We start from the raw sequence: 27,622 nt of genomic DNA on the forward strand, positions 1-27,622 counted from the left end.
GAGGGATGACAACGTACGGCTTGACAACGGTATATGATCTATACCGAAACGTCGCCTTTACAGTAATCAAAGCAGTTGTTTCCATAAATTGTGCCTACTTTGTCAGTGCCATGATAATGCAAAATGCCATCACGTCCGCAGCAATGTAAAAAATTCCAGACCATATTATTATGATATTACAGTGAGTTGTGTGTGGAGGGTGAAGGTGGTTTAGTGGTTGTAGGTGGAGGTGATGGTGTTGCCTAGGTGTTAAGCGTTGTCTCGTCACCACATGGGCACTAAATCGATTCCCATGGATACAATGTAGACTGGATTGTAATGGAAAGAAATATTCAATTATTCATGCATGAAGAATCTCCCTGATGTGGGATACTAGATACAAAACTGCTTACCAGCAAAATAAAATATTGGCAAGTCATGCGATAAACTTCAGAAAGTATCATGTGTCCGTTGCTTTGCTGAGAAGGCCAACGGGGACATTGTACTGAGGTATTGTGTATTTGACTGGTCCATTAACGATATAAGCATAAATCCCAGTGGCTATCACTCCTGTTCTTTTCTTCGCACCTCCCAGTTCAACCCCGACAGTGGACTCATTGTGTTGGGATGTATAAGATACTGCCGTGAAGGATCCTTTCATGCTGTGCTGTCATGAATACACCTGACACTTTTTTCGGATTTAATTTTTAAATAGTTCAAGGCAAGGCATCTGGTTCCTGGAAACATTTGTTGAACTCGTACCATAGATTAGCTGTGGAAAAGGACGCTGATTGGTGGCGGTATGTAGAACAACTACTTGCAACAGGGAAGAGGCAGTTTGTGGATAGTAATTACGTCTAGAATAGAATGTTTTGGACGGTTGTATTCCAGTTGATTTACTTTAAACCGGTTAGAACTTCTACTTTAGTACGGCTGGAACAACAGATTGTGAGCGTTATTTAAAGAACATATATTTCCGTCGGGAAAGCTACTTGCTTGGGGGTAGTATCTACAGAAAACAAATGTCTGTGGATATATTGGTAGAACGTCTACTTTAAACAAGTCGGAACATTTGTTTGTGGAAAGTACATGTATTGTTGAAAATCGTAAGTAGACAGGAAAATACACTGTATGGATTTGTAGAACAACGACTTCAAACCGAACAGAACATTTGTTGCTTTCTAGAACACCTACTTTAAGGCGATCAGAACATTTGTCGGATTTGTAGAACAGCTACTTTAAATCGGTCAGACCATCTGTGGTATTTGTAGAACAGCTACTTTTATACATGTCGGAACATTCAATTGTGGGCAGTATGTATATAACATCGATTTTAAACCCCGACGAGAACATCTTCTTGTTGGCGGCATTTACAGAACACCCTATTTTAAACCGGTCAGAACATGGGGTATCTGTAGAACACCTATTTTACACCGGTCAGAACATCTGTGGTATTTGTAGAACATCGAGTTTAAACCAATGAGAATATCATTATATATTCATGTAAAAGGCATGTCGATTTCGTTTGTCCATTTCCTTCATTTTGATGTCAATGTACAAGCATGTTCAGTATAATCAAGATTTCATTTTCACAAGATCATGTGCGGTTGACGTGAACCCATTCGCCCCGTCACTGGTGACATGGCTGTCAGATAGAGGCAATGAGACAGGGACGGGGTCTTGAATTCCTAGGGGAACACGATTTATGGACGTAATAACACAAGAGGGGATGTTTGTCAGATTAAATGCAAGGTAAACATAATGTCGGTAAACATGTAGTATAAATCTCCACTGTACTGTTTTGATGACCTTGCAGAACGTCCCGGGAACAGCGTCACTCCTGATAGCTACGTCAGCCTAAATCCACGTCGCCAACGACGATGTTTACACGTTCCCGAAACATCCGGAACTTCAGTCTAAGGTAATTTATACTTTCAGTTTAAAGGAAGGGTGTAAAATATGGGAAGATATTGAAAATCCGAAGTACCAACAGTTGGCCTTCTCGTGGTGCTGTATTTCACAGACAACGCCCTGAGACGAAATTTTAAACACCTGATGACGTTGAGATTTTGCATCAGGCTTTGCCTTGTTAATCGCCTCCTTTATAAAACAGTATTCCAATTTTTTCACGGCGTTTCATCTGCGGCATAATATCGGAGGTTGTTCCTTTTCCAACGAACATTGGCATGGCGCTGTTACACTAAAGATCATAATTAGGGCGAATCTATTGACAGAGCTCCAGATAACATTTTGAGCAATTGAGTTTTTACTCTCGGGTTTCCATTTTATTTGGGTTATTATATTTTTCATTGGGTAACCAATATCTTTTCACTCATCTATTTATCACTCTATTGGGTTTTTCCCAAAATTAGTGTACATATTAAGATTAAAAAAACCCGAAATAATGTTTTAGATGTATATAACGGTCCTAAATATATGTTTTTTTACCAAATCTGAAACAATTTCGGTTTGCAGCAGATAAAAGGCCCCTGTAAGTGTTCAAATGGTTTAATTTGCCATACTGACTTCAGAAAATGCGTGATTTCATAAAATAATCATAAACATGCCAAAATATCAATTTACAAAACAATAGCGTGTGTGTCCACCTCTGGTTGCGATGCAAGCAACACATATTCGTCTCATGGAATGGACCAGGCGTCGCACAAAGTCCTGTAAGATATCTGTCCATATCTGCTGGAGCATGTTTCGAAGTTCCTGGAGTGTCTGTGGATCACGTGGTTGACTTTGAAGGCGCCGATCCATCTCATCTCACATGTGCTCGATTGGTGAGAGATCAGGGGAGCGAGCCGGCCAGGGGATGACATTCACGTTGTTTTATTGAAGAGAATCATGAACAAGTCGAGCAATATGAGGCCGGGCGTTGTCATGTTGAAAGGTAATGCCTTGGCCATGACGACGCAAAACGGTAGAACAACAGGGCCGATGATCTCGTCGCGGTAGCGCTGTCCATTGAGATTTCCCTCTACCACTATCAAACGAGTCCTCTGAATGCTGTAATCCCATCCCATATAATAACGCTGCCGCCCCCGAACCGATCTTCGTCCATGACACCATGATTGACGTAACGTTCACCTCGACGTCGGTACACTCGAATCCGTCCATCGCTGTGGCTGGGGTGAAAACGAGACTCGTCAGTGAATAAAACTTGTCCCCACTGCATGTCCGTCCAGCGTAGACGCTGTCTGCACCACTGCAGATGTGTTTGACGGTGGTTTCCTGTCAAAATGGGACGTCTGGCGGGTCTTCTGGCGACAATCCCTGCTCATCTGAGGCGACGACGTACGGTTTATGAAGATATTCGTCGAAGGCCAGGGATGCTTCTTGCAGTCACTGTTGCTGGCTGGAATCGATTTCGTAGGTGTGTTGATCGAATCCAGTTGTCTTGTCGATTATTGTCTGTTGACGTTAAATTGTCTTGCAACATCACGTTGACTCGATCATGCTTAAAGCATACCAATGGCTCGCAGACGCTCATTTTCGGACAGGCGTGGCATTTCTTAATGTTGAATAATTGCGTAATTTTGTTGTTTTTCTGAGTGGTTGTTGTCAGTACGATGCTAAACAATGCATATGGAATCCCATTAACGCACATGCTTTTATACCCATTCTTGGGTAGTGAAATGCATGGAGCTTGCATAAAAGTCAACTTTTGCATGGAATGCATGCTTTTCTGTAGCAGTTGCGTTTTTGTGACTTGATTCCATACATGTACTACAATACTGAAAACCAAACTTTACTTGTTTGAAAAATTCACTAAAATACTGGTGTCACAGGAACTTTTGTTGTTGAGTATATATAGGTTTGACTCGGAAAATAAATTAGCTCATAATTGTGTTTCGGATATTAGCACCCTTGAACGCATGCTGAAAGAGCTTCATTGGGTATGTACGCGTGCTGATTTTATACACTTGAGTTTTTTTGTTTAACGCATGCGTTTCTGTACACAAGTTAATTGAAAGTAATTGGGTTTTGAATATTTTTGGGGGTGGGGTGGGGGAGGGGGTGGGGGTGGGGGGGGGGGGGGGGGGGGTGGGTGGGGGTAATTCACGCAAATACGCTGCTTATCTGACGCTCTGTATTGATGTCATATAATATTACCTCGGGATTAACAGAGATTAACTGGACGACCTTTTTTTCAGTAATGGGTTAAGCCGACACCGTTATTTCCGGCCCAGGAGAGTGCGTAGGCGATTCAGTCGACCATGGTACTCCCACCGCCGGACGCGGCCCACGGTTGGGGATCTCGACAGTCGCTTTCGGAACTTGCAGGGGGAATATCTGAGGAGAAGAGAAACCATTGGCGCGGGAAACGATGGCTCAGGTCAGAAAAGCTGTTATCAAATCACAATTAATTCCAGTTGTACATACCACCCACCCCACGCATGTCTAGTATTTGTGTGGCTGGTATTGTAAAGCGATGTTGTCAGCACATTTTATGGTCTAAAGTGACATTTAGACAATATATGGTCAACCCAGTGACTAAAACCATCAAGGTTAAAGCTCCTGGTGTACGCCAGGCCAGCAGGGTCTGACCATTTGATAGATAGGGTGATAGTTTTTCTAATGAAAACCCAAACAATAATTGGTATACAATTCCATGTTTCTGAAACAGACAGCGATGAAGATGAAAATGAACAGCCAGAAGTGCCAGAGACTGATCTGGCCGCGAAACTGCACGTCACCAACCTTGACCTTAACATATCGGAGAACAGCAAGCAGCACCACACTGACATGTATGAGTGCACAGAGGTCAGAGGTCAAAAGGAGGCCGAGCTGGTGGTCAGGAGAGGTCAATCCTTCCTCATCACCATCACCTTCAACAGACCTTACGACATCGACAAGAACGACATCACGCTCTTATTCAGCCTAGGTATGTCTGTTTCACACATATCCGCACTTACAACAAATATATGTACACGTCTAGCCAGGTGTTAGCAAGGTGGGAGTGAGTATGGTTTTACGCCGGCGTTAGCAATATTCCAGCAATATCACGGCGGGGAACACCAGAAATGGGCTTCACACGTTGTACCCATTTGAGAATCGAATACGTGTCTTCGGCGTGACGAGCGAACGCTTAAAGCACTAGGTTACCCGACCGCCCCTGTTTGCAAGGAATCGCAGTACGTTGTGCAGAGTTGTCAAGAGTGCGCGCACCTTAGCTGCCAGGACTCGCTTGTTCTGCTGGTTCCGATTGTGACCCATGGACTGTTAGCAATGTACCTGCTTGCTGCTGCGAATGCGTACTGTCAACTATTCTAAGTTTCTATCCTACAAGAGGCGACTAACGGGATCGAGTGGTCAGGCTAGTTGACTTGGTTGATGCACGTCATCCTATCCCTATTGCGTGGACCATAATATCAATCACTGGATTGTCTGGTCCAGACTCGATTATTTACAGACCACCGAAATATAGGTGAAATATGATGCGGCGTTAAAGATCAAAGAAACAAAACTTATTGTAAGTGGGTGAGTGAGTATGCTTTTACGCCACTTTTAGCAATATTCCAGCAATATCGCGGCGGGGGACACCAGAAAATGGGCTTCACAAATTGTACCCATGTGGGGAATCGAACACGGGTCTTCGGGTTGACGAGCCAACGCTTTAACCACTAGGTACCCCACCGCCCTATGTCAATTAAAGGATAGACTAATATACTGATAGAAATAAATGTGGGAACACTTAGTTTTAGATACAGTAAAATGATATGCTATCATAGGTTCCTGACCGCCTCCGTGGTCTAGTGGTAGAGCGTCCGCCCGGACAGTGGATGGTCCGGGGTTCATACCAAAAGACGTTAAAAGATGGTACTTGTTGTTACCCTGTCTGGCGCTCGGCATTAAGGGGCTAAAACAAGGACTGGTCGGCTCGGAGTCAGTATACTGTGTCTGAGTGTGGTATTCATGTTAAACTGCGGCATGGTAGCTCAGTGTGCTAGCACTTTAAATCGGCAGCAGTCCGGACTAGTATAAGCAGCCACACACACACACACACGTGCATGCACATCGCTATATAAGTGCAATAATCTTTGACGCGACGTTAAACCCAATTTCACCTCACCTCACCTCATAGGTTCCTGGTCTTGTCTACCAAATGCACGTTGGAAACAATGCACACAAACGCATCTCAACATTTGATTCTGACGTTTGTTGAATTGGTAAGCACTTTTTCAAATGTACTGACAGTACTAGTAAAGATATTTTTCATTATTTCCTCAATCGGTATGGTTTGGATGTTTGAATATTCTACAGGATGTCGGTTGGATTTGGCATATGATTAGGTTGTTTTGATATTGGACGAGAATGTTGCTACTCGTGTCGTTATGAGCTTCCCTATCACGTTATTCCTGCAGCGTCTGACGAGAGTAACTGCTCTGTCAATGAGACCATCAGGGTAGCAGAGGACAAAGACACGTCTTATAAGCCACGGAGATGGGGCGCCACCATCGCCAATAAGGGAGATAACTTTCTGACGGTAGAAGTGTTTTCACCCGCCTCTACCCCTGTCGGTGTGTGGGACTTGATTGTCAGGACCACCGTTGACGTCGAGAATGGCAAAGACCTCGTCTGGCAGTACAACCACAACGACGACATCAACATCATCTTCAATCCTTGGTGTAAAGGTGAGAAAATGTGTATACACTGAAACACACATAAACAATAATCATTACACACAATTATTGGTTGTTGGTTGGTTTGTTGTTAACGCCGCACACAGCAATATTCCAGCTATATGACGGCGGTCTGTAAAATAATTGAGTCTGGACCAGACAATCCAGTGATTAATATCATGATCATCGATCCACGCAATTGGGATCGATGACATGCATCAACCAAGTCAGCGAGTCTGACCACCCGATCCCGTTAGTCGCCTTTTAAGACAAGCATAGTCACCTTTTACGGCAAACATCGGTTGCTGAAGACCTATTCTACCCCGGTATCTTCTACACACGGGTCTACACACAATTAAAACAAACACATCAGTGTTGATTTATAAAACATTATGATTTCCATTATGTTTGAATTTGTCAGCTCTATACCTCAACCAAAGTGGTAAACGTCTGAGACCTGCACCATTTCACGATTTTCTCCCACATTAAGCTGACACGCCTCGACATAACAGGATTAGTGTCCAACAGCGGTATTAAACCTAACTCACTCACTTACTATAACAATGTGATGTTTATATTCCAAATTGATCACCTGATAATAAGAAAATGGCTACACATAGCGGTTACAAATACCTGTCGATGCTGTTGACATTTATATACTCGTTCTTTATAACATTTGTCCCGGGAGTACAACATGGCTAGAAACATAAACATATTGCCTTTTATTGTCATATAATTTTGAAACCATACTTACTCAGTCAGAGAAGATAGTGAGTGAGTGAGTGAGTGAGTGAGTATGGTTTTACGCCGCTTTTAGCAGTATTCAAGCAATATCACGGCGGGGGTCTCCAGAAATGGGCTTCACACATTGTCTCCATGTCGGGAATCGAACCCGGGTCTTCGGCGTGACGAGCGAACGTTTTAACCACTAGGCTACCCGACCGCCCCTCAGGGAAGATATGTTGTCTCCTACAAATATATGCAGTGACATCGAAATTGCTCCTGGATTGTGTGGTCCAGACTCGATACAGACCGCCGTCATATAGCTGGAGTATTGCTGACTACAACATTAAACAACAAACACACAAACAAACATTTACCGAAATGCTAGCCCTGGAGATAAAGAGCATGGAGCAAACAGTACAGTTAGTTAAGGTATACATTAAGGGACATTAATTTCCGTTGTCTCACGTTTCCAACTGTAAAACCTGTGAAACACAGTTTAGAATGTAAAATGTGCAAGAAGCGATATTTTTGCTGAACGTCGCTCACATTCGATCACTTACACGTTTTATATTATAAACGTCTTTTTTAAAAAAGTCCATATTTTGAGTGAATGCTTCAGTCGGTTAAATTCAAGCTGCGGTATGTGAATAATCTAATTTGATTCAGATAAACCTATATACTATATTTGTAAATTATGCCAGCCAAACTACATGAAGCATAATAAAATCAACCATCCTTTTCCTCGGCCATGACAGGGAATATTGGCCAGCTATATCAATGAGTGAGTGACTGCGGGAATCGTTGCCCATGCTCACAGCAACCACTGGTTTTCATGATCACGCCTGATAATTGATAGTCCATACGATTTGGTGAGATATTGGTGTGGCGTAAAAGAACAATCACTCACTAGCTTGACCTGTCCGTACAGAGGATGTGGTGTACCTCCCTGACCCACAGTGGCTCGAGGAGGCGGTGGAGAACGACTCGGGGGTGTTGTACCAGGGGACCTTCGATAGGATGGGAGGCAGTAGCTGGTACTTCGGCCAGGTCAGAAGAGTGCTTGCTTCATCATTCTTGTGTTTATCATTGATATTCTAGTGAGGAATTATGCTTTGAACATTTTCTGTTCCATTGCTACATTTTATTGGGAAAATCAATATTAAGAAAACTAATTCTAAATAAAAAACAACAACCCAACTTCACTAACGTGATATTTTCTGATGTGTCATGAACTTTGAATATTTTCAGTGTCGAGCGGTACCTCAGTGGATCATCATCATCATCATCATCATCATCCCCATTGTCATCATACTATTATTATGTCTGTTGTTATTATCACCATCATCATTATCTTTGACGACCATTTTGTCAGTTTGAGGACGGTATCCTGCACGCCGCTCTCCACCTCGTCAGGAAAGGCTTCGACTACAAGATGACCCGCACCATGGGGAAGGCGAGCAAGGTTGCCAGAATTTTATCAAAGATCGTAAGTCCACACACAGATCCCACGTTTCCTAAATTCTATGTGTACCTGATACCAAATTTGCAAGCAAGAGCTGTGGGCAAAGGGGTAGCCATTTTACGCTGTAGCTCGTCCTGGTAAAAGGGTTCTATTACCTGCATGGGATCATAGTGTGAAGTCACTGCTTGGTGCCCCTTGCTGTGAGTTGCCTGGAAACAGCGGCTGAAAGGGTCCCACGTTATACAGTGTAGTGCTCAAAAGACTGTATGTAGTATTGCCATGTTTCCTACACTGCATAGCGTGGACCGTGCGCCTGCTACCAATCACTGATCTGTCCGGGCAAGCTTCGGCTATTCACTGGCCACGTGAAACAGCCTAAATATTTCTGACTGCGGCGTAAAACAAGGTTCACTCATTCCCTTGCCAGCCTTTCGTTTGAGGAAATTAGGCAACAGATAGAGGAAAAAAACACTAGTCTTTCTGGTTGTCTTTGTCAGGTTAACTCCTCCGACGACAACGGCGTTCTTCAAGGCAACTGGAGCGACAGCTTCGCCGGCGGCACCAGTCCATCTACATGGACGGGAAGTGTGAAGATCCTGAAGAAGTACATGTCCACTAGAAAACCGGTCAAGTTCGGACAGTGCTGGGTCTTCTCAGGGGTCCTCGTAACAGGTGGGGTCAGCAATCAGCATCGTTGTTTAACAGTAGGGAGAACAATCATCAATGTTGTTTTACAACGATCAGTATTGTTGTTTAACAGTTGGGGAGAACAATCAGTATTTCTTTTTAACACGCGGAGTTTGAAGACAAAGGGGCACTCGGTATCGTTGTTCAACATTAGGGGGAACAATCAGTATGTAACAGAGGGAGTAGGGAGGGAGGGGCAATCCGTATCATTATTTAACAGTAGGGGGAACAATCAGTATTGCTGTGTAACAGAGGGAGTAGGGAGGCAGGGGCAATCCGTATCATTGTTTAACAGTAGGGAGAACAATCAGTATGTAACAGAGGGAGTTGGGAGGCATGGGCAATCCGTATCATTGTTTAACAGTGGGGAGAACAATCAGTATCGCTGTGTAACAGAGGGAGTTGGGAGGCAGGGGCAATCCGTATCATTGTTTAACAGTAGTGGGAGCAATCAGTATTGCTGTGTAACAAAGGGAGTAGGGAGGCAGGGGCAATCCGTATCATCGTTTAACAGTAGTGGGAACAATCAGTGTGTAACAGAGGGAATTGGGAGGCAGGGGCAATCCGTATCATTGTTTAACAGTACTGGGAACAATCAGTATTGCTATGTAACAGAGGGAGTTGGGAGGGAGGGGCAATCGGTATCAACGTTTAACAGTAGGGGGAACAATCAGTATGTAACAGAGGGAGTTGGGAGGGAGGGGCAATCCGTATCATTGTTTAACAGTAGGGGGAACAATCAGTATTGCTGTGTAACAGAGGGAGTAGGGAGGCAGGGGCAATCCGTATCATTGTTTAACAGTAGTGGGAACAATCAGTATGTAACAGAGGGAGTTGGGAGGGAGGGGCAATCCGTATCATTGTTTAACAGTAGGGGGAACAATCAGTATGTAACAGAGGGAGTTGGGAGGCAGGGGCAATCCGTATCATTGTTTAACAGCAGTGGGAACAATCAGTATGTAACAGAGGGAGTTGGGAGGCAGGGGCAATCCGTATCATTGTTTAACAGTAGGGGGAACAATCAGTATGTAACAGAGGGAGTTGGGAGGCAGGGGCAATCCGTATCATTGTTTAACAGCAGTGGGAACAATCAGTATGTAACAGAGGGAGTTGGGAGGGAGGGGCAATCCGTATCATTGTTTAACAGTAGTGGGAACAATCAGTATGTAACAGAGGGAGTTGGGAGGGAGGGGCAATCCGTATCATCGTTTAACAATAGTGGGAACAATCAGTATGTAACAGAGGGAATTGGGAGGCAGGGCAATCCGTGTCATTGTTTAACAGTAGGGGGAACAATCAGTATTGCTATGTAACAGAGGGAGTAGGGAGGCAGGGGCAATCCGTATCATCGTTTAACAGTAGGGGGAACAATCAGTATTGCTGTGTAATAGAGGGAGTTGGGAGGCAGGGGCAATCCGTATCATTGTTTAACAGTAGTGGGAACAATCAGTATTGCTGTGTAACAGAGGGAGTAGGGAGGCAGGGGCAATCCGTATCATTGTTTAACAGTAGGGAGAACAATCAGTATTGCTGTGTAACAGAGGGAGTTGGGAGGCAGGGGCAATCCGTATCATTGTTTAACAGTAGTGGGAGCAATCAGTATTGCTGTGTAACAGAGGGAGTAGGGAGGCAGGGGCAATCCGTATCATTGTTTAACAGTAGGGAGAACAATCAGTATTGCTGTGTAACAGAGGGAGTAGGGAGGCAGGGGCAATCCGTATCATTGTTTAACAGTAGGGGGAACAATCAGTATTGCTGTGTAACAGAGGGAGTAGGGAGGCAGGGGCAATCCGTATCATTGTTTAACAGTAGTGAGAACAATCAGTATTGCTATGTAACAGAGGGAGTTGGGAGGGAGGGGCAATCGGTATCAACGTTTAACAGTAGGGGGAACAATCAGTATTGCTATGTAACAGAGGGAGTAGGGAGGCAGGGGCAATCCGTATCATTGTTTAACAGTAGTGGGAACAATCAGTATGTAACAGAGGGAGTTGGGAGGCAGGGGCAATCCGTATCATTGCTTAACAGTAGGGGGAACAATCAGTATGTAACAGAGGGAGTTGGGAGGGAGGGGCAATCCGTATCATTGTTTAACAGTAGTGGGAACAATCAGTATGTAACAGAGGGAGTTGGGAGGGAGGGGCAATCCGTATCATTATTTAACAGTAGTGGGAACAATCAGTATTGCTGTGTAACAGAGGGAGTAGGGAGGCAGGGGCAATCGGTATCATCGTTTAACAGTAGGGGGAACAATCAGTATTGCTGTGTAACAGAGGGAGTTGGGAGGGAGGGGCAATCCGTATCATCTTTTAACAGTAGTGGGAACAATCAGTATGTAACAGAGGGAGTTGGGAGGGAGGGGCAATCCGTATCATTGTTTAACAGTAGTGGGAACAATCAGTATGTAACAGAGGGAGTAGGGAGGCAGGGGCAATCCGTATCATTGTTTAACAGTAGGGGGAACAATCAGTATTGCTGTGTAACAGAGGGAGTTGGGAGGGAGGGGCAATCGGTATCATCGTATAACAGTAGTGGGAGCAACCATTACTGTTGTTTAACAATAGGGGGAACAATCAGTATTGTTGTTTAATAATACGGGAAACAGTCAGTTTTGTTGTTTAACAGTAGGGAGACCAATCAGTATTGGTGTTTAATAATACGGGAAACAGTCAGTTTTGTTGTTTAACAATAGGGGGAACAATCAGTATTGTTGTTTAATAATACGGGAAACAGTCAGTTTTGTTGTTTAACAGTAGGGAGAACAATCATCAATGTTGTTTAACAGTAGGGGGAACAATCAGTTTTGCTGTAATAATATGGGAAACAGTCAGCATTGTTGTTTAACAGTAGGGGGAACAATCATCTGTGTTGATTACAGTGTTTGGGAGCCATTAGTATTGTATAAATATGGTGTGAACAATCCTTGTTGTTGAACTACAGGAGGGAAAAATTCTTCTTGTTGTTTAGCTACAGGAGGGAACAATCCTTATTGTTTAAAGTGATCGGAGGGAACAATCCTTCTTGTTGTTTAACTACAAGAGGGAACAATCCTTCTTGTATAAATATGGTGTGAACAATCCTTGTTGTTGAACTACAGGAGGGAACAATTCTTGTTGTAAAAAGAGTTGTTTAACTACAGGAGGGAATTGAACAATCCTTCTTGTTTAAAATTATCGGAGGGAACAATCCTTGTTGTTGAACTGCAGGAGGGAATAATTCTTGTTGTTGTTTAACTACAGAAGGGAACACTCCTTTTTATTGTTTAACTACAGGAGGGAATTGAACAATCATTCTTGTTGTTTAACAACAGGAGGGAACAATCCTTCTTGTTTAAAATTATCGGAGTGAACAATCCTTGTTGTTTAACTATAGGAGGGAACAATCCTTCTTGTTTAAAATTATCGGAGTGAACAATCCTTGTTGTTTAACTATAGGAGGGAACAATCCTTCTTGTTTAAAATTATCGGAGTGAACAATCCTTGTTGTTTAACTATAGGAGGGAACAATCCTTCTTGTTTAAAATTATCGGAGTGAACAATCCTTGTTGTTTAACTATAGGAGGGAACAATCCTTCTTGTTTAAAATTATCGGAGTGAACAATCCTTGTTGTTTAACTATAGGAGGGAACAATCCTTCTTGTTTAAAATTATCGGAGTGAACAATCCTTGTTGTTTAACTATAGGAGGGAACAATCCTTCTTGTTTAAAATTATCGGAGTGAACAATCCTTGTTGTTTAACTATAGGAGGGAACAATCCTTCTTGTTTAAAATTATCGGAGTGAACAATCCTTGTTGTTTAACTATAGGAGGGAACAATCCTTCTTGTTTAAAATTATCGGAGTGAACAATCCTTGTTGTTTAACTATAGGAGGGAACACTCCTTCTTGTTTAAAATTATCGGAGTGAACAATCCTTGTTGTTTAACTATAGGAGGGAACAATCCTTCTTGTTTAAAATTATCGGAGTGAACAATCCTTGTTGTTTAACTATAGGAGGGAACAATCCTTCTTGTTTAAAATTATCGGAGTGAACAATCCTTGTTGTTTAACTATAGGAGGGAACAATCCTTCTTGTTTAAAATTATCGGAGTGAACAATCCTTGTTGTTTAACTATAGGAGGGAACAATCCTTCTTGTTTAAAATTATCGGAGTGAACAATCCTTGTTGTTTAACTATAGGAGGGAACAATCCTTCTTGTTTAAAATTATCGGAGTGAACAATCCTTGTTGTTTAACTATAGGAGGGAACAATCCTTCTTGTTTAAAATTATCGGAGTGAACAATCCTTGTTGTTTAACTATAGGAGGGAACAATCCTTCTTGTTTAAAATTATCGGAGTGAACAATCCTTGTTGTTTAACTATAGGAGGGAACAATCCTTCTTGTTTAAAATTATCGGAGTGAACAATCCTTGTTGTTTAACTATAGGAGGGAACAATCCTTCTTGTTTAAAATTATCGGAGTGAACAATCCTTGTTGTTTAACTATAGGAGGGAACAATCCTTCTTGTTTAAAATTATCGGAGTGAACAATCCTTGTTGTTTAACTATAGGAGGGAACAATCCTTCTTGTTTAAAATTATCGGAGTGAACAATCCTTGTTGTTTAACTATAGGAGGGAACAATCCTTCTTGTTTAAAATTATCGGAGTGAACAATCCTTGTTGTTTAACTATAGGAGGGAACAATCCTGCTGGTATGAATAAAAGGTCAACAATCTTTCTTGTTGTTTGACTACAGGAGGGTACAATCCTACTTGTTGTTCAACTATCGGACGGAACATTCCTTCTTGTTGATTAACAAATATTTATTCTTTGAAAAACAAATGAAAACGACTATCAGTGAGTTGTCTCAACGTTAGTGTGGGAAGCCATTATTGCCGGTCTCACAAGCTCTAACTTGTATCACTACCTCTTTATGATAATAGTTCATTATTTTAATTAGTATCATTACCATAGCAATGTTTTCACTAAACTCCTCACTGTGCTATCAGTGTGCCGAGCCCTAGGACTTCCCTGTCGGAGTGTCACCAACTTTGAATCAGCCCACAACAGTGACAAGGAACGTTTAAGCTGTGACGAGATCTTCCGGCCCAACAGCAGAGGGAACTACACAAATATATCCGATGACTCCATATGGTATGTATTGACTGTAGGGAGGAGGGTTTTTCCCCCTTTTTTTGTAAAAATGTGGAAGAAGATGAGATCCAGTTTATGTTGGCATGCACAACTTATGACGTTTAAAGACAATTTATTTTCAAATTTGATGTATAACATGTGAATGTTAGATAATACTTTGAATACTGAAACCTTGACATAATGTACTGAATGTATCAAAGACGCTATGACTCCACGGCTTCATCATTATATTTATTATTCCAATTTGTGTTGCTGTTATTTTTGTACCCCTGTGCTACATACACTGCATACAAACGGCTAGGCAAAGGAAAGCATCCACGTATCAATCGGATTTGGCCAAAGGAATTACAAACGATACCAGAACGTTACCAAGCTGAAAACAGTCTGTGGAAAACTGCAAAATTAAGGTCCAAAGCACAAAAATAATACCCGTATCAAATACATCACCATCGATTCACTATTGCTGATTTGTTTCATTTTTAGCCACCATCCAGTATAGGTGCATACCATCCTGCGCGCAGCAGTGTATGTAATTGGGACTATGACTTTATACTGAACTAAACAATATAGTATCTAATGATGGCCTGACTAATAATCTCTTATTAAAAAGTCTTAGAGTTCTGGACAATATTTCATATGATGTTTACTTTAAAATATTTGATACAAAAATAAGCCCGATTCTATTGTATGGATCAGAAATTTGGGGCCTAGAACTTTGGATGTTATTGAGAAATTGGGCATCAAAAGTTAAAAACATGTTATACGAATGTGGATATGGTTATATTTGGTTACAGCAACATGTAGATATGCCATAGCATTTCTTCTCCCGTTTGACACAGACCTTAAAAAATATGTACTTCCAAAAATGGCATGATTCTTCGTCCACAAGAAAAGCAAATTACTACACTACATTTAAGACAACTATTACACTAGAACCTTATCAAGTATATCTCATAAGTACCATGAATAAAGATTGATCGACAAATAATGTTTCTTTTAAGTACAGTTACATGTATATGCTGTGTCATCATTTTGGCAGGAACTTTCATGTGTGGAACGAGGTATGGATGAGTCGCCCTGACCTTGGCAGAAAGTTCGACGGGTGGCAGGTTATTGATGCCACGCCCCAGGAGACTAGTGACGGTAGGTGTGTGAGGGGTAGGAGATGGTAGGTGTGTGAGGGGTCAGAGATGATAGGTGTGACAGGGGTCAGATATGGTAGGTGTGACAGGGGTCAGAGATGATAGGTGTGACAGGGGTCAGATATGGTAGGTGTGGCAGGGGTCAGAGATAGTAGGTGTGTGTAGGTCAGAGATAGTTGGTATGTCAGGGTTCAGAGATAGGAGGTGTATCCAGGTCCGAGATGGTAGGTGTGTCGGGGTAAGAGATGGCAGGTGTTGCAGGGGTCAGAAATGGTAGGTGTGTCAGGGGTCAGAAATGGTAGGTGTTGCAGGGGTCAGAAATGGTATGTGTGTCAAGGTCAGAGATGGTAGGTGTTTCAGGGATCAGAAATGGTATGTGTGTCAGGGGTCAGAAATGGTAGGTGTGTCGAGGTCAGAGATGGTAGGTGTTGCAGGGGTCAGAAATGGTAGGTGTGTCAAGGTCAGAGATGGTAGGTGTGTCAGGGGTCCGAGATGGTAGGTGTGTCTGGGGTCCGAGATGGTAGATGAGTCAAGGTCAGAGATGGTAGGTGTTGCAGGGATCAGAAATGGTATGTGTGTCAGGGGTCAGAAATGGTAGGTGTTGCAGGGATCAGAAATGGTATGTGTGTCAGGGGTCAGAAATGGTAGGTGTGTCAGGGGTCAGAGATAGTAGGTGATGAAATATTGTAGACGTGGCAGAATGTCATGAATGGTAGGGTACACTTGGAATGTAGAACAAGATCGATGAGATGTAGAAACATCTATGACAGCAAGTGACAGGTGTGTTAGGCATCAGGTATGGAGGGTGGCCAGTGGTTACAATCCGCTCATAGGTCCAGTATGTACCCTTTTGGTTACCTACCTCTTTCTTCCCTACCCGTCCACATTTCCACACGCCCTTCCCCTGGTTTATAGGCGTTTACTGCTGCGGCCCCGCCCCCGTGAGTGCCATCAAGGAGGGGCTCCTCAACATCGGACAGGACACGGCCTTTGTCTTCGCCGAGGTCAACTCGGACAAGGTGGTCTGGGAGGAACACTTTGTGACCAAGAAAAAGAAACAAGTGTCAAGAAATCCGAACAGGTAAATAACAGAAAAAGAAAAACTCTTCCCATAATCATTGTTTTTTAAACCACAAGCAAATACCAGGTGATTAGGCGAGCGTATCCGGCCTCACCGGTAGCACCCATTACAAACACGTGCAAAGGCAAATCAAGTAATCACATGAACAAACACCGGACCAAGTTATCTATCCTGCTCCAGAAAGTTAACTCCCTTCATGTACCCACGGGTTTGATGGGTTGTGCGTGCGTGCGTGCGTGCGTTCGTGTGCGCTCCTAGGGTTAACCTTAACATTGTACTTGTATATAAACTCGTCATTTCCAAATACTGTTTCAGCATTTGAGGAGGATACGCATCGGGTTCCAAAGTTTGTACGAGACGACTAACCTCGAATAGACACACTGCACCAAGCATGAGGATGTATTTGAAGGGTTACAGTGAAGACCCGTTCAACCGTTCCCTGATTTACCTACCCTCTATAAGATTTTCAGATGGTTTTTTTCTGTTTTCGCTGCAGTGTCGGCAAGATGATCAGCACCCACGAACCAACCCAGGAGCCACTGGTCGGGCTGCAGCGGCTGGACCTCACTGATCAATACAAGTACCCTGAGGGTAGGTTCACCGTCCCTGGTCCCTAGCAAGGACGTTTATCATACCTCCCTGAACGAATGAGGAGATCTGATTGGTTCACGTGATCTTGATAAAATACTGTGTATCCCGCCTGGGAGGGAAATATATTTCTGAGCGGGAGAATAAATCCCTTGTACCCCACCACGAAGAAGACAGATTAAAACATGCTGGTAAGATAAACTCGTTGTTGCAGTATCACTGGGACGCATACAACCACATGTACCCCGAATGACACTGCTACAACTTAGAACTGTCCATGCCGTGTGTATGGACGGAAGGGGGTCATAAAAGGGATTCACAACATAACCAGACTTCTTACATACTGTCACTGACCCGAAAAGATCCGGGTAAGAACACAGGCCCTCCCATCTATTTGAATGAAAAGGGTGAGTGAGTGAGTGAGGTTTTACGCCTCTTTTAGCAATTATTCCAGCAATATCACGGCGGGGGACACCAGAAATGGGCTTCACACATTGTACCCATGTTGGGAATCGAACCCAGGTCTTCGGCGTGACGAGTGAACACTTTAACCACTAGCCTACCCGACCGCCCCCTGAATGAAAAGAAGCATTATCGAATTAATGTAAGCAATATCGTGTGTACAGCTACCAAGTGCGAAGGAATAGTCTGAATATGATATAGATGCAGTAACTATCGTCGTAACAGCGGTTCTCATTGGAATCACCACACAGCCGCTATTGGAACCGACAGAATCGGCAACCGAACACATTCGGTCATATCCGTTAAATTCCGTATTTCACCGAACTACATCAACACTTTCTGTCGCCACAGCGCTAAGCATATCTGACAGCAGTGGAGAAGAGAAATGGGAAGTGTTTTAATCAACGCTTGTTTCCAGTGCTTGTAATTCTTATTAATAAATTAATGCGCATTGAACGTACATTATAATTCCCGTTCGATACAGATTATACATTTTCATCAAAATATGTTTTGTATGCATTATCGATGTATTGTGACGGGAGTCTAATGGAAAGCTTATCAGTCACAGAGCTAGATAAATTATTTCACCCATAATTGGATCCACTGTTTACGTCTTGGAGCTAGATTTAATATTTCCCCTATAATTGTTGATATAGCATGGCTAATAAAAACTTCTGCCAGTCAATGTCAACAGTAAGGATTTCTTCTGTGGCTGATTTGCACCTAAACAATAATTATATTAATTTAACTTTAAATATTATTAACTTTGACGGATACAGCCAAAGTTATTCCGTTGCATTTGACCGAGTTTCCCATAGCGGCTGCGAACGCATTTCGCTAACGACCGCTGTCATATCCAATAGTGTGTCTCTTCGTTCGCATAATAAATGCATTCGGTTCCAATACGGAAGCAATATTACCAATACGCCATCATTATAAACCCATTCAACGCTTTCATAGATAGGAGGGCCTAGAAATTGTCTTCAGCAACCCATACTTGTCATAAAAGGCGACTATGTTTGTCGTGAGAGACGACTAATGGGATCGGGTGGTCATGCTCGCTGACTTGGTTAATGCATGTCATCGTATCTCAGTTATGTAAGCCGATGCTCATGATGTCAGCCACTGGATTGTCTGATCCAGACTCGATTATTTACAGACGTCCGTCATTTTGCTGGAATATTGCTGAGTGCGGCGTTAAACAACTTACAAACACACAAACAAACAAACAAACATACTGTGACTGCGTGGAGTAGGTAGCAGCCATTTCTTGACTGACTGTGTACTCCTCACAGGGTCGGACCGGGAGCGGGAAGTGGTGCGACAGGCGGAGGCGATGTTCAGGAAGGATAACCTGGATGTGGAAGAGGAAGAACCTCTGGTGTCAGAGGTTAGCGCTTCTCATCTGACCATTCCATCGTATTTCTCAACACTCATATCTAGATACATACATACAATTTAAAAGATGATATTGTCCATGTGTCACCATAGTACCAAAGGGGTTAGGGGTCATGTATGGCACAGTCGTCTGTGGCGCCACAATTCGGTGTACAGAGTTGCTACCCTAATTCGTGCGAGGATTCTAAAATCATGGGTTCAAGTCGCAGATCCGTTCGGATTGTAATCGTTTGCGTGTGACGATCACTCGATCCTTTCAAGTTGGTTTGTTCGTTGCTTAACGTCGCACTCAGTAATATTCCAGCTATGTGACGGGATGTAAATAATAGACTCTTGACCCGACAGTCCAGTGACTCACATTGTGAACATTGATCTAAGCAAATGGGATACGATGACATGCATCAACCAAGTCGGCGATCCTGACCACCCGATCCTTTAGTCGCCTCTTACGACAAGCATAGTCGCCTTTATGGTAAGCATGGGTTGCTGAAGACCTATTCTTCCCCGGATCTTCACGGGTCCAATTCCACTTATGAAAGCATAGCTTTCCCGAGATCCGTTCAGACCCGACTGTCCTCAATGGTCATGAAGTAGGTTTGTTTTAAAAACATGCATGTTCTAATAAAATAATAATATATTATACTTTAAAACATGGTAGCAACCTGCAACCATGCAAAGAAGCCGATTGAATGGTTATGTGCCACGTTTGTAACAACTTAAAGGAACTTTCAAAATTGGTCAGCTGTATCAAACATTGGCTATCCCCATGACATAATAAGCTCAACAGGAATAGTTCCAGATGCTGAGGATTTGATCAAGTTCGTTTTTCTCTTCTGATCATGACGGGGCGGTCGGGTAGCCTAGTGGTTAAAGCGATCACTCGTCACGCCGAAGACCCGGGTTCGATTCCCGACATGGGTACAATGTGTGAAGCCCATTTCTGGTGTCCCCCGCCGTGATATTGCTGGAATAATTGCCAAAAGCGGCGTAAAACCATATTCACTCACTCTGATCATGACATGTTACGTGTGAGTTAGTGAGTGAGTATCCGTTTACTTCGTTTTTAGCAATATCACGGAGATATATGGGCTTCACAGAAATCATCCATGTGGGAATCGAACCCGGGTCTTAGGTGTGACGAGCGAACGCTTTAACACATGTTCAAACAAAATACATTTGACAAAGGTTAGACAAGAATACTATCATCTCTCATTATTGATACTGTAATTTCATGTGTGTATATGTGTAATTCACGTGACAAATTATTATTCAAATGTTACTAAAATTACAGAAGCAGAGCATTTAGCAATATCCATCTTTGTCCTGCATACTTGTAGCCGTTAGTGTTGGGCATCAACGACATAGGTGACATCATCGTCGGCAACGGCTTTGACGTCAAGGTTAACGCCACCAACAACGGCACCGCCGTCCGTAGTGTTACTCTGTCTGTCAAGGTCGCCTACAAGACATACTACGGTATCGTGACGGGGACGGCCGCTCAGTCGAAGTACACAGAGAAGTTAGAGCCTGGCAAGAGTAAGTGCAACTTTGTAGGGACGTGAGACACAGATCATAACCTATACTGAGATATTGTAGGCGAGAGAGAGTAGTGGAACATTGTAGTCATATGAGACACAGATCGTAGACTATACTGATATATTGTAGGCGGGAGAGAGTAGTGCAACATCGTAGTCATATGAGACACTGATCGTAGGCTATACTGAGAAATTGTTGGCGGGAGAGAGTACGTCCAACATTGTAGTCATATGAGACACTAATCATATAGATTATGCTGATATATTACAAGCGGGAGAGAGTAGTGCAACATTGTAGTCATATGAGACACTAATCATATAGACTATACTGATATATTACAAGCGGGAGAGAGTAGTCCAACATTGTAGTCATATGAGACACTAATCATATAGACTATACTGATATATTACAAGCGGGAGAGAGTAGTCCAACATTGTAGTCATATGAGACACTAATTATATAGACTATACTGATATATTACAAGCGGGAGAGAGTAGTCCAACATTGTAGTCATATGAGACACTAATCATATAGACTATACTGATATATTACAAGCGGGAGAGAGTACTGCAGCATTGTAGTCATATGAGACACTAATCATATAGACTATACTGATATATTACAAGCGGGAGAGAGTAGTCCAACATTGTAGTCATATGAGACACTAATCATATAGACTATACTGATATATTACAAGCGGGAGAGAGTAGTCCAACATTGTAGTCATATGAGACACTAATCATATAGACTATACTGATATATTACAAGCGGGAGAGAGTAGTCCAACATTGTAGTCATATGAGACACTAATCATATAGACTATACTGATATATTACAAGCGGGAGAGAGTAGTCCAACATTGTAGTCATATGAGACACTAATTATATAGACTATACTGATATATTACAAGCGGGAGAGAGTAGTCCAACATTGTAGTCATATGAGACACTAATCATATAGACTATACTGATATATTACAAGCGGGAGAGAGTACTGCAGCATTGTAGTCATATGAGACACTAATCATATAGACTATACTGATATATTACAAGCGGGAGAGAGTAGTCCAACATTGTAGTCATATGAGACACTAATTATATAGACTATACTGATATATTACAAGCGGGAGAGAGTAGTCCAACATTGTAGTCATATGAGACACTAATCATATAGACTATACTGATATATTACAAGCGGGAGAGAGTACTGCAGCATTGTAGTCATATGAGACACTAATCATATAGACTATACTGATATATTACAAGCGGGAGAGAGTAGTCCAACATTGTAGTCATATGAGACACTAATCATATAGACTATACTGATATATTACAAGCGGGAGAGAGTAGTCCAACATTGTAGTCATATGAGACACTAATCATATAGACTATACTGATATATTACAAGCGGGAGAGAGTAGTCCAACATTGTAGTCATATGAGACACTAATTATATAGACTATACTGATATATTACAAGCGGGAGAGAGTAGTCCAACATTGTAGTCATATGAGACACTAATCATATAGACTATACTGATATATTACAAGCGGGAGAGAGTACTGCAGCATTGTAGTCATATGAGACACTAATCATATAGACTATACTGATATATTACAAGCGGGAGAGAGTAGTGCAACATCGTAGTCATATGAGACACTAATCATATAGACTATACTGATATATTACAAGCGGGAGAGAGTAGTGCAACATTGTAGTCATATGAGACACTAATCATATAGACTATACTGATATATTACAAGCGGGAGAGAGTACTGCAGCATTGTAGTCATATGAGACACTAATCATATAGACTATACTGATATATTACAAGCGGGAGAGAGTAGTCCAACATTGTAGTCATATGAGACACTAATCATATAGACTATACTGATATATTACAAGCGGGAGAGAGTAGTCCAACATTGTAGTCATATGAGACACTAATCATATAGACTATACTGATATATTACAAGCGGGAGAGAGTAGTCCAACATTGTAGTCATATGAGACACTAATCATATAGACTATACTGATATATTACAAGCGGGAGAGAGTAGTCCAACATTGTAGTCATATGAGACACTAATTATATAGACTATACTGATATATTACAAGCGGGAGAGAGTAGTCCAACATTGTAGTCATATGAGACACTAATCATATAGACTATACTGATATATTACAAGCGGGAGAGAGTACTGCAGCATTGTAGTCATATGAGACACTAATCATATAGACTATACTGATATATTACAAGCGGGAGAGAGTAGTGCAACATCGTAGTCATATGAGACACTAATCATATAGACTATACTGATATATTACAAGCGGGAGAGAGTAGTGCAACATTGTAGTCATATGAGACATTAATCATATAGACTATACAGATACATTACAAGCGGGAGAGAGTAGGGGCAACATTGTAAAACGTATAACTGTTATCTGTTTTTCTAAGGTCGTGTCTTCACCTTGAGTGTGACGCCCAAGCAAGCAATGATGCGACCCAGAGACGGTTTCAACTTCCATATCGAGGCTGTCGCGAATGTCAAGGAGACCGGAAACATCGTCACCGAGACATCCTCTTTCCGGTTACGCAGACCCGACCTTGTTATAAAGGTGAGTGCGTTGTTTACACATCGAGTCAGCCATATGCAGACATTCAGCCCTGTCCTCCTTTCAGAGGGAAGTCATGTTCTATATCATAAAGATCAGTTCATTTTTCTGTGTTTCCTATTTTACGACGCAGTCATCAATATTACAGTTCTATCTTGGCGGCCTGTAAATAATTGAATATAATGAGTAACGACGGAGTCCGGCGACCCTCTCACCACACTCAGGGAACATATCGCAACCTGGGTCCCAACGATCATCGGAATGATGGAAATATTTGTTTTATTTTATTTCAAGCTGACTCGTTAAAGCCAGTATTTTACTTACCCCATGAACTACGTTTTGGCAGCACCCCTTGCCCCACTGCCAAACCCGGAGAGACAGTAGAGGTGGGACTCTTTCGTCCATATAAATACTTACTGTCACATGTTGTGTGTTATGTAGGGTCCCTCCACTGCTAAAGCCGGGGAGGCAGTACAGGTGGAACTCTCCCGTCCATATATATACTTACTGTCACATGTTGTTGTGTTATGTAGGGTCCCTCGACTGCTAAACCCGGGGAGACAGTACAGGTGGAAATCTCCCGTCCATATATATACTTACTGTCACACTTTCTGTGTTATGAAGGGTCCCTCCACTGCTAAAGCCGGGGAGACAGTACAGGTGGAAATCTCCCGTCCATATATATACTAACTGTCACATGTTGTGTGTTATGTAGGGTCCCTCCACTGCTAAAGCCGGGGAGACAGTACAGGTGGAAATCTCCCGTCCATATATATACTTACTGTCACACTTTCTGTGTTATGAAGGGTCCATCCACTGCTAAACCCGGGGAGACAGTAGAGGTGGAAATCTCCTTCACCAACCCTCTCCCCGTCCTGATGACCAACTGTGAGGTGGAGATTGACGGCAACATGAAGGTGGTGGCTCCCTTCACGGACAACATCAAGATAGGGTAAGTGATACTTACTTTGTTTTGAATACTTACTTACCATTTCTTTTGCGGGGTTCTGGGTCGGGCTAAGTCCCCAATACTTCTTGCTTGTAGTAACAGCCGATTTAAATAAGGGTCAGCCTCTGTGACTTGCCTGGTTGCGTGTCATCGTGCCGAGATGGCGTTGGCCGTTGCTCATGCGTCCAGCCACTGGTTTGACAGACCCAGATTCAATAATTTACATGTCTTCGATATATATGTCACTGACTCACATTGACTGAACGATCTTGACCCACTCACTGACGGACTCACATTGACCGACGCACTGACTGATTCACATTGACTGACTCACGCTGCCTGAACGACTTACATTGACTCACTCATTGACCCACACTGACTGACTGATTCACTCATATTGACCCACTCACTCACTGGCTCACTCACGTTGAGCCACTCATTCACTGACTCACATTGACTGATTCACAGTGACTGACTCACACTGACTAAACGACTTACATTGACCCACTCACTGACCCACGTTGACTAATTGACTGATTCACTCAAACTGACCCATTGACTGACCCGTCATACTGACCAACTCACTGACTCGCTGACGCATGCTGTTTTTCAGAGTCATCTCTCCTGGACAGACCTGGAGGAAGACGACCAAGATGTCCCCCACGTTCTTCCCCCGAGCCCAGAGGAAGAGGGAGGCGAGCTTTGGTCTGGAGTCCGACCAGCTCGGTGATGTCAGAGGATCCTACGGCATCAAACTCACTTAGAGGGACAATGCTGACAATTACATGTGAAAAATGTACAATCGTTTCCGCTTCCACATTCCCTAGCTTAGCGGTATTAGAGCAAGTGGCAATATTCCTTTCCTCTCCAATGACTATCTATTGCAGGATGGGCTGCAGAATCGCATGGTGAAAGGAGAGGACATATAACACATTGCGCACTGTCCATGACAGTAACGAAACGTTCGTTAGGCGTTAAACACCACACGAAAGTTTTCATATATCTGTAATCCTAGCTTAAACCAATAGTTTGGCCTTATATCTTAACATCGACTAACATTAAGTCCCAGAAATAAATTCATCTTACTTAAAAATAAATATGAACAAAAAATCGATCTAAATGGAGCCCAGAACAATGCTTATTTGCTAAGGCAATCTAGACTTGCCACTGAGTTTGATATTATTCCTGTTCAATAGCAATTCATAATGGTAAACTCTGGTACCCATGGAGACACGTGTGTCCCAAGCATCCCTGGAATATTGAAGTCCTCTCTGCAGTGAAATAACATCAGTGATAATTTCTATCAAAGTATTCGAAGTATTCGATACACACAAAAAATACGTATGCATCGTTATCAATTGTGCTTGCATGTTATAGTTGAGTTGAGTTTGGTTTAACGACGCTTTTAACATTATTCCAGTTAAATCACGGCCTGTCAGCTTAATGTGGGAGGAAAGTCCGAAGTGATGAAGGTCTCGGACGTTTACCACTTCGGTGAAACCCACGAGCACGGGTATGGTGCTAACAAACCTAGAAACATAATCGGGGTGAATCGGGATTCGAACCCACAATCATAGGTTTCTGGCGTGCCCAAGGGACGCAACTCTGCACATCGAATGGCGGCGCCTTAGACGACTTGGCCACCCGTGCCCCCGCTTGCATGTTATAACGTACTGACCTTGTCCAGGGTCAGCACCGGATGTCTCCAAGCCACCGTGTTTTCATTGTTCAGTTATTTTTATTCAGAACATATTATTAAATGAACAAAATGTTCTTCCGTTTCAGACCACACACAGCAGCATGTAATTTTATTATTGAATGTGAGAACATTGGCATAACATAAGATTGTGTAATTGATTGAACATCTTCAGCGATGAAGATTAACAGTGTGTAACGTTGTGCATTGTTTAACGTTATGTACGACTCTGTATACCTCCATATTACATGATACATTTTGTTTCCATGTTAATTTTTACACGTTTATAAAGCATAGATTTATTTTCCATTTTGTCATTATTTTTCTTAGTTTGACATTTGTGTGCAAACCATCTTACTTTAAAAATACAAGAAAGATATTTGCGGCGGCTTGAGATTAAGAAAGACTATCTTTATAATTTTGTATACATTCAGTAAAATACTTTAAGCCCTCTAGATCTACATTATTTGACAAATAAGGTAAACGTTTCCAGAAACTGAACTATCCTATGAAGATCCGGGGTAGAATAGATCTTCAGCAAACCATGCTTGCCGTAAGAGGCGACTATGCTTGTCGTAAGAGGCGACTAACGGGATTGGGTGGTCAGACTCGCTGACTTGGTTGATGCATGTCATCGTATCCAAATTGCGTTGATCGATGCTCATGATGTCAGCCACTGGGTTGTCTGGTCCAGACGGAAAGATCAAAGGTGCCGACTGTACTTTATCCTGTGATGAAGTACAGTTTTTGAGTTACGTCATTATCGACTGACGTATTGGCGCTGTTTAAATTTCCTCCCCGCAGTTTTCTAACATTAGTGGTGGAAACAGAGCTGCAACTTATACGACAAGAAAACACCTCCACTCATAATAACCAGCGACACAGAACTTCGACTGGCTTTGTTTATATTTCTTACCTCGACCCCACAATGCAATTGTGGAATGTTTCTAGTCACGTGATTAATTTGAAGCAAATTAATATAAAATCTTAAATTGATAAATCCTACTTTTTGCTGCATGGGATCATTGATAACTGCATACTGAACGGATAATGTCCAAAACATAAATATGTCCCTTAACATAAGGGTGCAAGCAATTAGATGGAAGAGCCTGTCGGGTAGCCCTGTTCGAGGATTTTCAATTTATGTCACAGGCGACGGATTTGATTTGAACCCAGCTTCAATAAAACATAAGGTTAATTAGGAAATACACATACTGGTTTTTTTATGTAGAGCTAGGTTACCTGTAGATTTAACCGTGCTAAATTGAATTTGGAACCGAACGCGCAACGTCCCAGAATTTGCACAAAGGCTAGAACAAGATCTCGAACGATGTCGCCCCGGTAGCGTCCGCTATTCAAATTGCCACAAACAAGTTCTATTCTCCCATGAGTTGTGATGCCACCCAGTATCATTACACAACCACCTCCAAACTGAAGACGTTGAGTAACGCAAGCGTCGCTAAAACGTTCTCCTGGACGCATGTAGACCATTGCATGACCATCAGAGCTGTCGAGATGAAACCTGGACAGTATACTGC

General features: G+C 42.4%; 1 protein-coding gene across 1 annotated transcript; it reads left to right on the plus strand.

Moving 5' to 3' along the window:
• Positions 1–1,799: 1,799 nt before the first annotated feature.
• LOC139451362 (protein-glutamine gamma-glutamyltransferase E-like) lies at positions 1,800–26,358 on the plus strand. Its single transcript, XM_071232956.1, has 16 exons — positions 1,800–1,900; positions 4,140–4,321; positions 4,613–4,870; positions 6,351–6,620; positions 8,263–8,381; positions 8,707–8,820; positions 9,294–9,468; positions 14,473–14,617; positions 15,657–15,760; positions 16,675–16,840; positions 17,337–17,431; positions 19,186–19,280; positions 20,626–20,824; positions 23,282–23,442; positions 24,246–24,391; positions 25,002–26,358. Exons 1-16 carry the CDS (start codon positions 1,860–1,862, stop codon positions 25,150–25,152), a joined length of 2,421 nt encoding a protein of 806 aa, XP_071089057.1. The 5' UTR covers positions 1,800–1,859; the 3' UTR covers positions 25,153–26,358.
• The last annotated feature ends 1,264 nt before the right edge of the window (positions 26,359–27,622 follow it).

Source organism: Haliotis cracherodii, unplaced genomic scaffold (assembly GCF_022045235.1).
Source record: "Haliotis cracherodii isolate W230 unplaced genomic scaffold, xgHalCrac1.p SCAF_10, whole genome shotgun sequence".
In the NCBI taxonomy this organism is placed as follows: Eukaryota; Metazoa; Mollusca; class Gastropoda; order Lepetellida; family Haliotidae; genus Haliotis; species Haliotis cracherodii.

Excerpts from the sequence above, each read along its gene's own strand:
- LOC139451362 (XM_071232956.1), top strand. The coding sequence starts at position 1,860 with ATGTTTACACGTTCCCGAAACATCCGGAACTTCAGTCTAAG. Across the intron at positions 8,382-8,706 it reads GTAGCTGGTACTTCGGCCAG|TTTGAGGACGGTATCCTGCA; the intron begins GTCAGAAGAGTG and ends CCATTTTGTCAG. Across the intron at positions 16,841-17,336 it reads GTGTCAAGAAATCCGAACAG|TGTCGGCAAGATGATCAGCA; the intron begins GTAAATAACAGA and ends TTTTCGCTGCAG.